Raw genomic sequence first — 13,138 nt, 5'->3', positions numbered from 1 at the left:
AAAGAATAAAACAGTATAGGAAAAGAAATATGAACAGAAACAAAAAAAAGATAAGAAAGAGAAAAAGGAAAATAAAAGAAATAGAAAGCAGAAGAAACAGGGAGGCAGCAGCGAAACAAGTATGGGCCGGCCCAAACAGGACGCGGCAAGCCCTTTCCCCTCCCCCCCGCCGCATTCTACCTACCCCCTCGCCCCTTTCCCCTTATCCACATCACCCTCTCCTCTCCTCTCAACTCATTCACTCAAACCATCTCGCCCTTTCCCCTTCCCTTGCCGCATCGCCGCCCGCGTCGATGACCAGGCAGCCGCACTCTTTCGCCCACCGACCACCGCATCGATCTCCTGCATTGACGGACCTTGGTGCTGTGTGCTGTGTGCTGCGCGACCGAGCGGGACGGATGGGGCGCGCTTCCTAGAGCACCTGCGGGTGGTCGATCCGGTCCCGTTCCGGTCGGATCCGCAGCGGCGCTCCTCTCCGGCGATGTCTCAGGTGGATCTGAAGCGAGGCGTCCCGATCTGCAACACCACAGCTCTGGTACGCCACTCCCCATACCTGACAACTCCATTAAACGCATGCTGCTCCGATCCGCCCCCTCCTGGTCTTCTTCGAATCTTTGCGTCCCTGATCTCGTTCCTCTTGTCTTTCTGTGCCGGGGCTCCGTCACCAAACCACACATGCACGGCGAGGACGACGACTACTTCCCGACGCCGCGTCTGACGCATCCATGAGAGGCGCCTGATGGGGCTTGGTTGGGAGGCGCCTGATGATGTAGAAGGCAAGTGAACAGAGGCACTTGGTGGGACAGAAGTTGGGCTCAGGTGATGCGGCGGTCGGAGAGATGCTGTGGAGGAGTTGGCCGGCGACCCCTTTCCTTCTAGCTTCAACGAGTCCGTGCATGCGTGACCTGTGCCGCCGGGGAAAGCGAAGCAGTAGCATGAGTCCTCCCTTTGCCCTTCCTCTTTCTGTCTTATAAGTACTCTTGCTCTATCAAGGTTTGCGTGCTAGGTTTTCATCTTGGTTTAGAAATTGGACAGATTATTTGATTAGCAGATCGTTAGCGTAGATTAGACATCCAGACGATCAAATAAGTAGGTGCTTAATGGATGGGTGGATGCTAGCTTTAAATCGGCTCTCACCTGATCACTGGATTTGATGTGATCTGGATTTGAGGAACTTGGCTCCCTTTTACATTTTGAAGATCTATGCGTCTTGTTTTCGATGTGATCTCGATTCGAGGAACTTGGCTCCCTGTACAGATCATTTTGCTAATGGGTACCTCAACGAGAGTACAATGCACATGGTACACCAATGATAACATCCCATACTGCTATTCAGTATTTATTTGTCATCTCAGTGCTAAATGGAAATTTTCTTTTAATTTATGTATCTATATTGTTGCCCCTAGCAACGCACGGGCATTTAGCTAGTGAACTTCCTAAATCAATTCGTACACGCGGCTTTGCCCTTTGGAAACTTGTTTAGTAGTACAAGACGATAAGAGGCCGAGGGCATCTGTCACCCTCCATCTGAAATTTTTGTGACTAAAGTAACAGGCACTTCTTACTGATTATAGTTTTTGAGAAAAACCATATAGTTAATTCTCATTTTAAGTGTTTGCTGTTTTATCTTGAACATCTTTCTTTCAGAATGATTTGAGTCTTGTTGGTAGGCATTGTTGAATAGTCAACATAAATGCAACTTTGTATTTTGAATGACCAATCTAACTTCTCCATTGAAACAAGCGACAGATCTTCAGTGAGCAAAGAGGGTAGTGGAAGGCAGGAACCCAACCCCAGGAGTTCCTTTGAACCCTTCAGCGTTAATACAATTATGCTTACACAGATCCTGAGAAGCAGGATGCTATAAATGTGTAAGTTAATTTATGTCTGCAAAAATATCACTCTGACAAAACCTTAGGAGTAGAGGGACATTGGTCTAATATAGTTACACACAAGATTTTGATGTTGTGTTTGTTTGAAATGCAGATTCTTGGGCCATTTCCAGCCTCAACAAGGCAAACCTCCTCTTGTGGAAGTTGGACTGAGACCAGCATTACAATATTGGCCGCCAAGGAACTCTAAGTGAAGAAACTGGAAGGTACTGATATAAACTCTTGTACTAACAACAACATTGTTTGATAAGCTGTGTTGTGCCCCTTACTACCATTCTCATCAATTATAGATTCGTGATGGTCTGCAAGATATGCTTTATGAGCCAATATAAAGTTTAAATAGTTGTTTCACTTGGCAGCTACGAAGGTGGTTTAGAATATTTTTGTTATATTCTAGTAATAAAGAAGAATGCCCACAACACAACTTATGCAGAGAGCAAGTGATTAATTTTTATTTATCCCGTCTTTCCTAATCGCCAATTCACTGGATTCTTAATGTGCAGACTGATGCAGAAGCAAAGCATTTCAAGAAAAATTTCCTCCAACTGAGGGCAAGAAGGGGCCTACACCACTGACAGCCATTGCCATGCAGAAATGGTGAGCCTAGTGCACGGTGTTCACTTTCCTAGGAGTGCTAGTAGCATCTGCAAATAGTGCCAGCTCAAAATAAGCACGTGCATCGTATTACTTGCTCTATCTTGAGAATCTAGATTCATTTGGTTGGGATATAGTTGGTATTGGAGTATTACATATCCATTGTGAATAATTTTAGTCTAATCCATCGAAGCATTCTGTCCTCATGCAATTTTTATTACATGAAATGACATAATATTATGACTCTGATGATATATATCTTCAGATGATTTTTTTTGATAAAAGAGATCTTGCCTCTCCGATTTCATATAAAGAAATCATCCGTTCACAGACATTTCTTCAGAAGATAATTATATTTGCTTTTATTGCTATAAAATGTGCTTTAGAAAATCATGTGTTCATAATTGCATGCATAATTTTGTAGGTGAACATACAGAAAATGCAAGATAAAACATACTTTTGATTGTATACCTCAACCTAACATGATCCTAATATAACAACTATTACACTTTTAGAGAAGATAAAGATCCAGAATTGTTCGTACCTAGAGGAACTCGCCTTCTTGATGCTGTTGTGATTTTCCTCCAGGTCTGCTGTTGTGATGGCCGAAGGAAGAGCAAGGAGGGGGAGGAGGGATGGCAGAGGAGGTTAACATCTATAGGTAGGCCATGCGGAGAATAACTGGGTAGCAGATCATGGCTGAATATAGTTGTACCATATATACCATTGTTTTCTACCATATATACCATTGTTGATGGTGCAGATATATTTCCTTTTTCCATCAAATGCACACCTGTTAATAAATTAGAAAAGATGTAAAAATCAGAACTTACTAAAGAATTAAATTATTGTATCTGTTCTTTATCCCAGTATCAGATAATATATTCCCAATTCCATTATTTCAGCCCACTTATTTTGTGAATACAACAGAAAAGGAAATAAAAGAAACTTCCTTTTCCTACTCCCCGTGGTCGTCTGTATGTACAAGCATTATCTCTTTATTAGGAAAATCATATCTCTAGATTTAATACAATCTTATTTCTCTATCCCAGACAAATGAAATATTTAATTTACTAACTCATATTAATGTATACACCGAAGGATTGCAACGGAGTACGTCTGCTAATAAATCAGAGAAGATGTAAAAGATCCAAACTTGCTTAAAACAATTTTCTTTCTTTACTATTTCTTTAGGTTACTGAATAGTTTTTATGAGGTATAAAATTTTCGCATATAAAAATACAATAGTTACAATATGCGATTTGTCTATTAAAATATTAAATTGGTAACGGTGAAATTATAATAAATTTTTTGTTCACTTATTTTCTCACTGAAAAATAAAGCTTTGGCCTTTTATGTCACTTGTTTGGTTGACTGTATATTAACTCATTGTAGTTATCTTTTGATGTGTTGATTGACAGCTTTTATTATGAAGCTAAGCTTCTAGACACACATCTGATCTGGTAGTTATTTGTATGGGTTGACAAGACATTCAACATGAAGCTATTAGAATACACCCCGTTTGATTGGTATGACATATTTTCTTCTCTCTTGAACTCGTCGTGCTCCTGGTAACATGGGATTTCCTTGCTACTAATGTATCGTATTGCATATGTCTGTTTTCAGTGTAAATGTGTTCTTTGATCAACCAAACCTTGGTGAATGTACAATCAGGGGGAGCCTTGATGCCTTCTCATGTAAGAGTAAGATCCACAAAATTTTGATAACTTGAGTCCATTACATCATGACAATAGGGTCAAGCTCCACTTTAATTTGCAGGCAAAGCATGCAGGAAATGATTGTTGGCTTTCAATAAGCTTTGAATATGAGGTACATACTTTCCATCAGCCTATGATTTACGACAACTGCTTTTCTTTTAGCGCTGATGTTGATAAGTAGGCATTGACGTGTTAGTTATATATAGTTCGTATTGCCAAATATGTAGTTCATGACTTGTTCTCATTGACGTGATATTTCGAGTTCTAGTTGACATATCTTGGATACAGTTATACGAAACGAGGAATTATAGGGTGCGTCGCAAAACAAATGTTTAATATATCCAAAACAACAAAACAACAAAAAGTAACATGCAACAAACATGCTCCTGACCGCACGGGTATTAAAGTACAAAATATACATAGAAGCCAAAATATATAGATATAACCAAAACAAGCAGACAACGTTGAAGCGAATACGAAGCTAGAGGGTGCCATCAAACCGTTTATTCCCTACATATATATAATCCAATACATTATTCATATTGCCAAAAGGATAAATCTCAATTTGATCCCTAACAAAGTTCTATTAGCTTATTATATTTGTGACATTTGAATATGCATCAGTCCATAGTCATTCGTCCAAAAACCTCAAGGACGCTGTAATTTCAGCTGGGATGTTTCCAGCTGCTTCATTGCCTTTGATCATCAGCATCTGGACCAGCAAGTGCTTTCTGAGCTGTATTGAATCCTGAAAAACATAAATAAAAATTTAATAAATCGCTGAAAAATGAATTGCACAACAGACCTACGTGATAGGAAGAACATAAATTTATAATTAACAAAGCTATGGAAGACAGAAACTTGTTATATATGCATGTACCGAAGTCCTGGACATGTTATGCCCGAGAGTATCATCTTGGTGAGCCATCTCCGATAGGACTTTGAATCCAGAGTCCAGGCTGTGACCAAAAAATCCATATGTTACATCCTATATCAGTGTGTCTATAATATGCATGACCAATTTAAACTATTACCGCGGGGCTGTAATATAGGTATGATCTTGTGGCCAATCCACGAGTTGGGGATTCAAACCAGGCCTCCCCTGTTGCAATACACTGCCAAATTCTTGCAAAACTATCAGGGCTTCCTTCTTAAGTTCCTTGTCATGAAAGTCCTCTGAGCCTAGGAATGACTCATTGGAATGATCAATCAGGAGAGTCCTCCTATTTTCAATATTAACTGCAAGGAGGCCGTAGGAGGAATCCACCAACTACAACGGCAATAGGTACTGCAATAGGTATACAAAGTTAATGGTGAACAGGTAGTATACACACCAATTTTTTAGAATGAAAATCCTTACAATGGACGGGGTCATGAGCACGTTGTATTTCGGCAAAGGCCGTACAATAACAGTGTTAATCAACAAGTTGGTGCGTTCAGCTTGGCCTAAACCAGTCTGACTCAGCCCCCATGCTAGGCGATGGAATTGCAAATCAAACATATGCGTGGAGCCAACAAAGTCTGTTCCTGCGTTCCTCTGTATCGCGTCGCTAGTAAGCTTACGCACTGCAAGATCGAAGCACCTCGGATTGACCCATGTATCAGCTCGCATGGTGTCTTGGATAGTCCGTAGACTTAACTCGATCAAGAATGGATGAGGGCTCCTTATCCATATTATGCTGCAAACAAACCGGCATGATAGCAAAGCTGTTAGAAAAATAAGGGTATCAAAAAAATGTAGTACTTCAATGTGTGGGCAAACAATAGTACATTTTTCAAAACTTTAGTAAGGTCTGAAATGTATGTATCTTCTAATTGGAGTTGTACTGTCATTTGAGGAGAGAAGTACTATTTCTTAAGATAACCAAATCTATTATGACATGTTAGGTTGTAATGTATTTCTGTAGTATTACAGTTATGAAAAAATCTGTAGATGGTACATGTATCATGCACCAGGACCCGTTGCAATATACTACAGTTCAAAGAAAATTTGTAGTTTAAAATAACGTGCTGTGGATGGTACTATCATGGCGTAATGTAAAAGGATAATATTAGCGCATGGCCAGTTTTTTGCAACCATTGCGTTTGATCTTAAGAACCTTATGGACCTAGAAAGGATAGCATGATCCTAACCAGTACATGCATGCAACAACTTATGAACGTGACCAACTAATCGCCATGGTTAGGTGAAAGAACAGATTTTTACTCGGGTTTAAAATAAGAAGCTGATAATGCAAACTATAATGGTAGTGATCTGCAGCCAACAAGTGCAAATAAAGTATAGATGGAGTTTAGGTCTGCCAGAACAAACTCTAATTCCTCCTCGTCTGAGGAAACCATGACGTAGTTGTAGATGTACTCCACTGCGTCGTCCACTCCATCAAAAATCGGCATTGCAGCCATTACCGTGGGTAGAAAGTCGTCTTAGCACCAGGATGAGCGAGCGAGGGGGCATTGGAAAATGGTGGACTCACAGCCGGACCATATATATGAGTGTCGGAGGGGTATTGTCCGGCACCAGGTCGGTGAGGCATTAGCATGTTGTATGGATTGGAAGGTGCCCCTTATCCTTCCATCTTTGCATGTTTCCATTACAAAACCTTGCTAATAAACGGACAAGCAATTATTTTTATTCCTTACTGCACTGGGCAAATAAATAAACGCCGGATTATATATCTATTATATACGTCTCCCTTTCCCGACCAGAACAAGCAGGATTTAACTTTCCTTATAAGCAAATCCGATTAAGGGAAAATTAATGGCCAAACTGGGAAACCCAATGAACGTATGGTAGGCCACACCGGGAGATTGGATACTATAACGTATTGGAAGGAAAGTTGTGATTCGGCGTGATCAACCCAGTAGTACTTTACAAGGAAAAACACCGAACATGCCATTATATAAACACCGGATATGATCACCTGCCGTAATAAATACTAAGTCTGCCGATAATATATTATTTGTTTCAGGATATTATATGGGGATTTTGGCTTCTTTTATTATGGATATATATACTAATAAGTCTGAAGATATTAAAATTAAGTTATTTCCTTTTCCGGTTTTGTTATGTTTTAAACATGCAGAAGATAAATAGTAGGACAAAAACTTAATATTCATCCTTTTAACAGTTTCTTGCTAATGGCATCGACTTTGGCAGGCCCGTGTGTTGCTACTTTGCATTCAAAAGTACTATATAAAGTTATGACTAATGGATCATTTTGTGCAATATGGATGTTATTTCTCTTGCCTTTTACACAATATCACTATAGCTTTCCGGCACACACACACACCGAGTATTTATACAATGTCAAAACCTCGAAAAGCAGATGTATTAGTAATGCCAATTTAGTTGGCACTGCAATATACCTGAGTACTGATTCTCTCTGGGCATGTTTCTCTTTGTTTCTTAGGGCTACTCGTTGTCACCTCATTCATCTACGCTTGGTGGTTTAGTGTCCTCTTTTCTTAAACTCTTAATATTGTAGGTATGGTCATATGAACCACCTTAGGAAATTCCATAACTATCAATATTTATCTGCAATATTTTTTCACTCGCTCTAAAAATGTCAATATATATAGTAATTTCCTTTTCCATTTTATTTCTTAAACTCCTAATAAGATAAAATATGCTTAACCCATTTATAGATCACAAGCGGTGGTAACAGCAAATAAGAAGTACAATAATATCCCGGATTGTGGGGAAGAGAATAGATAACATGAACATAGCAAATATGCAGAAAATGAAACCAGAATGATAGGCTTCCTCCTTGAAACAGAAAGTATAGTAATATTGAAGAGACTTTATTGAAGCGATTAAGAATTAGCATGATGGAAACAATGGTCTCAGAAAATGGCAGAAAATGCACCATCTCGCCACTGACAGCCTCCTGACGCTGCTTTCCTTCTAAGTCGAATCCTTGTTGTCCCGCTACGGCACCACAACACAGTATGCTCGATATCAGCCGAAAACAAGTTCTCATGGACCAGAAATCCATGAAAGGATGCTTGCTCGCTGAACGCATCCTTGCCAGGTCCTAGATTAATGCAGCCTTGTACAAATTTTTAGGTCTGAGCTCTCTTAGATCCGCAGAAAATTCGTGAAGGTAAATGAACCAATGCAAGAAAAAAATATGAAACTTGCTCTGAACTGTTAAATAATTAGTTTAGATGCGTGAAAGTACAAGTAGTCTAACTTTTTCCCAAAGATTGCACACTTCAGCGATCAGACATGTGCATTGTCACATTCTCCAGAGTCGCACGGGCATTTAAACTTATTCGCAAGTACGCAGGCTAGCATTTTACTATTTATTAGGAGTACATATGCAAAATATGTCTTGAAAAGCTACACAACCGTCGACATTCAGAAAGCATTTCACAAGGAGAATTAGGGCAACTAAAAGACTACCAGTTTGTTTTGTTCATATATTCATAGATGGCACTATGCCGGCTGTTAGTTAAAGCAAAGTTAGTAACCTATGAATTGAATTACTAGAATTAGAAGGTGGAAAAACTGAGTCCTAAACTATACTACGGGCGGGTTTCCTATCAACCATCAGTTAGAATGCCTTTGCCCCGCCGACCTGCTAACACGCCCCAGCATCCGTGCATCACACAACATCACCATTTGCATAGCATACATTCAGAATGTTGAATGTCTGAAATTATATGACCTGCCCGTAGCCTGGTCTTGCTGGTAAAGCCTAAGGTGCTCAGGCAGGGCATCACCTGCATAACAAACCACCATGAATCTGAAAATACTTGAAGATAGCTACGAAAGTCTGTATTTGTATCTTCCAGTTGTATGCATGATCATGTGTGGGCACCAGATGAGATTTAGTTGGCAGCGAGATTATTTGACGCACGGGCACTCACATGTACTATGGAGCACTATAGTAGCTTAATAATCATAGCTCACCTTCTGCGTGTGTTGGTCTTATAATTCAGACCAATAATAATCTGATAGTTCCGACCTATCAGAATAATACAGGATAATAAGGATGCCAATAATTTTACATTCAAGCATACTATCAAAATACCAAAATAATAACAACGGATATGATCACTTGCCGTGATACAAGAGTTTCATTTCATGTTCCAGATATTTATCAGGCCAATCATTATATCTGAATCACATATTACACATGAAATACTACGCTGTGTGACATGTACATTCCCAAAAACATTCCGATAGTAGAAAACCTATAACAACGATGATGGTGCCAATGTGACTGATGATTATTGAAATGAAGTTAGTAGCTCAACTAAATGGAGTATACCTCCAACTATCAAAATACCAAATAAAAAGATATATGTAAAAAAACGAATTACAACAAATCTTGACCATCGCAAGAGTAAATGCTCTGTCATTACAAAACCTGCCGGTCTATTAAGACCGGAATTCAGCCTGTAAGGACTTCCTTGTAGACGATGTTCTTCATCGACGTCAGTAAGGACACGGTCGGTCTTTTTCGCTTCTTTGGATTGTCCTTTTGCTTGTTGGCCTTCTCCTTCGGCTTCTCCTTCTGAATGAGTATCTTTATATTTCTTTTCACGGTGGCTCGAGACAGAGCAACATAGAGCTGACCATGAGAGAACACGGGATTGGGTAGGTAGACACCAACAATCGGGATGGTCTGCCCTTGAGCCTTGTTAATGGTCATAGCAAAGCTAAGCCTTATAGGAAATTGCTTCCTTTTAAACTTGAATGGAAACATGTCGTTCTCAGATGGGCAGAGAGGTATTCGAGGAAGGAAGACCCTCCTGCCAGCGTGTTGTCCAATCACGATTTCTGCATCAATGGTGTTCCTCTCAAAACCTCTAACAACAAGCCTAGTGCCGTTACACAGTCCATTAGCTGGATCAATGTTCCTTAGAAGTATGACAGGGCAGTTCAGCTTTAGCTTGAGTGCATGCGGAGGAAGACCGTTAGGAGTCAATCCATTCAGAAACTCCTGAGCGTAGTAGCCATATGGGTCGTCCTCCGCACTGTCAAAGCTATGGTAGATTACTTCATCTCCATGAAAACGCTCTATCATGCGGATGTTTATCTTGTCGACATTGTCGTTTGTCGTGGAAAGGATTGCGCGAGATGTCGTGTAATTCGAATCAGACATGTTGTCATCTAGACTCGGAAACACATGGTCAATAAGCTTCTCCAGGTCGTCAACCTCGCCTGTAGACGGCAGACAGATGTCTTCAGGGAGTAGTATGTTGCCTTGATCGTCGACATCCTCAGTGCCATTGCCGACCCTTAGCAAGTAATCTGCAAACCACGTGTCATTATGAGCCCTCATGTTGGTGATGAGCCGAAGCTGCCGCATACCCTTCCATAGATGAGAACTTCGGAGGGTTGCATCAATTATCTGGCCCCGCGACCCCCTTCTGACGACCGAAGCACCTGCCTAAAGTCCCCACCAAAAACAACAGTCTTTCCTCCAAAGGGTCGGTCGCGTATTCCCATAATGTCGCGCATGCTATTGTCCAATGCCTCGACCGCTTGTCGCTTCATCATGCTGGCCTCGTCCCATATTATCAATGAGGCCATCCTTAGCAGCTTGGCGGTCCCACTCTGCTTGGTGAAGCTGCACGAGGCTCCATCATCGCAACTCAATGGGATCTTGAACCTCGAGTGGGCAGTCCTGCCGCCAGGCATGATAGAAGCGGCGACGCCCGACATCGCGGTAGCGATACCAATCTTGCCATCGCTCCTCACCTTGGCAAGCATCGCCCTGTATAGGAAGGTCTTTCCTGTACCTCCAGGGCCATCAACAAAGAATACACCCCCATCACCGCGTTCAACAGCCGCTAGTATCTCGTCGTATGCGGCCCTCTGCTCCAAGTTCAGGGAAGATGCCAATTTAGTGTCATCCACGTCAAACTCAACGGTTGATTCCTCGATGACCTCTCTTGCCTCGCCCTCGGTTGGGTCAAACGCATCATCGATCCTTGGAAGAGCGAAATCAACAATGTCTTTACCCATGGACTACAACATACCCCTAATGTCAAGCAACACCATCTGCTCCACCTCGTTCGGGGACGTGCATGTTCGACGATAGTCATCTGACATAGGCTCGAGGTGCCTATCCCATAAACCGCGCACGTCGCCTGGCTCGCAGTGCACCAAGATGGTTGCGAAGAGCCTCCTAAGAGAACATGGCATCGCCCACTGCTCAGCCTTAGTAAGACAGTCGTCGAGCGTGTTGTCTGCCTCGATGAGTCCCAACCTTTCAGCAGCATCTCTAAAGCTCCCACATAGCACGCCGTCCACGGTGAGCAAGTTGTCGAAGGATGTTTTGCCCGTAACATGGTTTAGCAACACACGCAGGTAGTATCGCTCCCCCTCGGCAGGATTGGCAGACACGATGCGACCTATTTGAAAACGCTCGACCCTAGGCTTCCAAAACTTCTTTTTCTTCTGCCACGTGAAGCTTCCGGGAAAATCCTTGTACAATATATGCCTAGCCCGAGGGTGTTCCTGGTTAGCCTTGAAATACTCCGTTAACATGGATTTTGAAGCATTTTTGGAGGCGACAACATTTTTCAAGTCAGCCTGTGCATTGAATGCAACCCTGTGCATATTTGGGAGATGAAGAGGCAACTGCAAGACAGGCGGGTAATTGGCGCAAAGTGGGAAGCCAAATATCCTCCAAATAGCCTCCGGAGGGGTGACCCACCTTGCGTCAACGTATCTCTTGATCTCATTGATGTTACCATCGGCATCTGGCTGGTCGATGCTGAAAGAAGCCTTATCATGGCCCTTGTAAATGTACTTGTAAAGATATTTGACGGCCTTTATGCTAGAGCAGACCTCAACATTGATGTGGCAATTGAACATCCGCAGAAGGTAAGGGTTATAAGGCACAACCCATCTGTTGTCCAACATTTTCCCTCGGACCTTAGCACAGCTTCCATCGTCTCTACGCCGATAAACTGGGTATGAGTCCTTGCCTTGTGCTGTGTTCTCATTGAACGTGCGCGGGTATCTGCACTTGCATTTGTTATTTTGCATGCAAACATTCTTCGGGTTGAGAGCACCGCAGGGTCCGTGCATCATATGTTTTACCACCAATGCATGCAATTCCGGATACTTCTGCTTGTTTGGGAGCTCTGCGGAAATTAGTCGGTCATACTGCTCCGGGACGACAAGCTGATATGTTGAATCCATGATCAACAGAAAATGTGCATGGGGGAGGCCCCTCTTCTGGAACTCGACTACGTAAACGTAAGCGACCACAACACCCAGGATATGCTTCTTGAACAACATGTATTTCATAGCCTCTAGTTTGCCGTAGAACACGCGAGCCACAATATCAGGTTGGTCTTGCGCCGTCTGACCAGGAAGCAAATCATTTGTTATCTCTTCCCATTTAGGGCTGCAAGTCATGGTCAAGAAGATGTCAGGCTTCCCGTATGTATGGACAATTGCCATGGCATCCATATGCCTCTTCTTCATGTCGCGGTCGCCACCAGGGTATGTTCCAGGGAGAACTATTCGGGTGCCAACAGCGCTTGCTCTCGTCTCCCCCCGATGTGATCGCATCAACAACTCCTTTATACAAGTCGGCACGAATCTGCGTCTGGTTCTTCCTGTAGCACCTCAACTAACAACTCTCAATCTTGATGTACATGTCGACCGCCCATTGCTGCAGCAGGCGTGCTCCACAGAGTATGGGATTGAAGATCACAGGCCATGTTTGCAACATGTAACAGTAGTAGTCTCTAACGGAGACGCATAACCTGGTATTCCCCTCTGCACATGATTGAGTACCACAAAAATGAGGATACTTTTGAGAAATAATATATTATTTGTAACCAAATCAGACACAAACGACATACCTGCATCCTCCTCATCATCATGGCCCAGTTGAGGATGTTGTACAACCTCCCATGGAACATTACGTTTAGGTAGCTTTGGGTGCCAACCTAGCTCCCCCC

At 42.2% G+C, this 13,138-nt stretch overlaps 3 protein-coding genes and 1 long non-coding RNA gene across 4 annotated transcripts; 1 reads left to right on the top strand and 3 right to left on the bottom strand.

Moving 5' to 3' along the window:
• The first annotated feature begins 254 nt into the window (after positions 1–254).
• LOC123497043 (uncharacterized) lies at positions 255–5,089 on the top strand. The gene is made up of 3 exons (XR_006669684.2): positions 255–888; positions 3,075–3,147; positions 3,908–5,089. It is a non-coding gene; the product is annotated as an uncharacterized lncRNA (long non-coding RNA).
• A 4,514-nt stretch (positions 5,090–9,603) lies between these two features.
• LOC123497090 (uncharacterized) lies at positions 9,604–10,524 on the bottom strand. The gene has a single exon (XM_045233039.2). It carries the CDS (start codon positions 10,522–10,524, stop codon positions 9,604–9,606), a length of 921 nt encoding a protein of 306 aa, XP_045088974.2.
• Positions 10,525–10,562: 38 nt separating this feature from the next.
• Positions 10,563–11,183, bottom strand: LOC141040857 (uncharacterized). The gene has a single exon (XM_073506973.1). The coding sequence runs from the start codon at positions 11,181–11,183 to the stop codon at positions 10,563–10,565; it is 621 nt and encodes a 206-aa protein (XP_073363074.1).
• A 3-nt stretch (positions 11,184–11,186) lies between these two features.
• Positions 11,187–12,656, bottom strand: LOC141040856 (uncharacterized). Its single transcript, XM_073506972.1, has one exon. It carries the CDS (start codon positions 12,654–12,656, stop codon positions 11,187–11,189), a length of 1,470 nt encoding a protein of 489 aa, XP_073363073.1.
• Between the last annotated feature and the right edge of the window lie 482 nt (positions 12,657–13,138).

The sequence above is a fragment of the Aegilops tauschii genome, chromosome 2, assembly GCF_002575655.3.
Source record: "Aegilops tauschii subsp. strangulata cultivar AL8/78 chromosome 2, Aet v6.0, whole genome shotgun sequence".
NCBI lineage: Eukaryota > Viridiplantae > Streptophyta > Magnoliopsida > Poales > Poaceae > Aegilops > Aegilops tauschii.
This window is presented reverse-complemented; position numbering and strand designations above follow the sequence as displayed.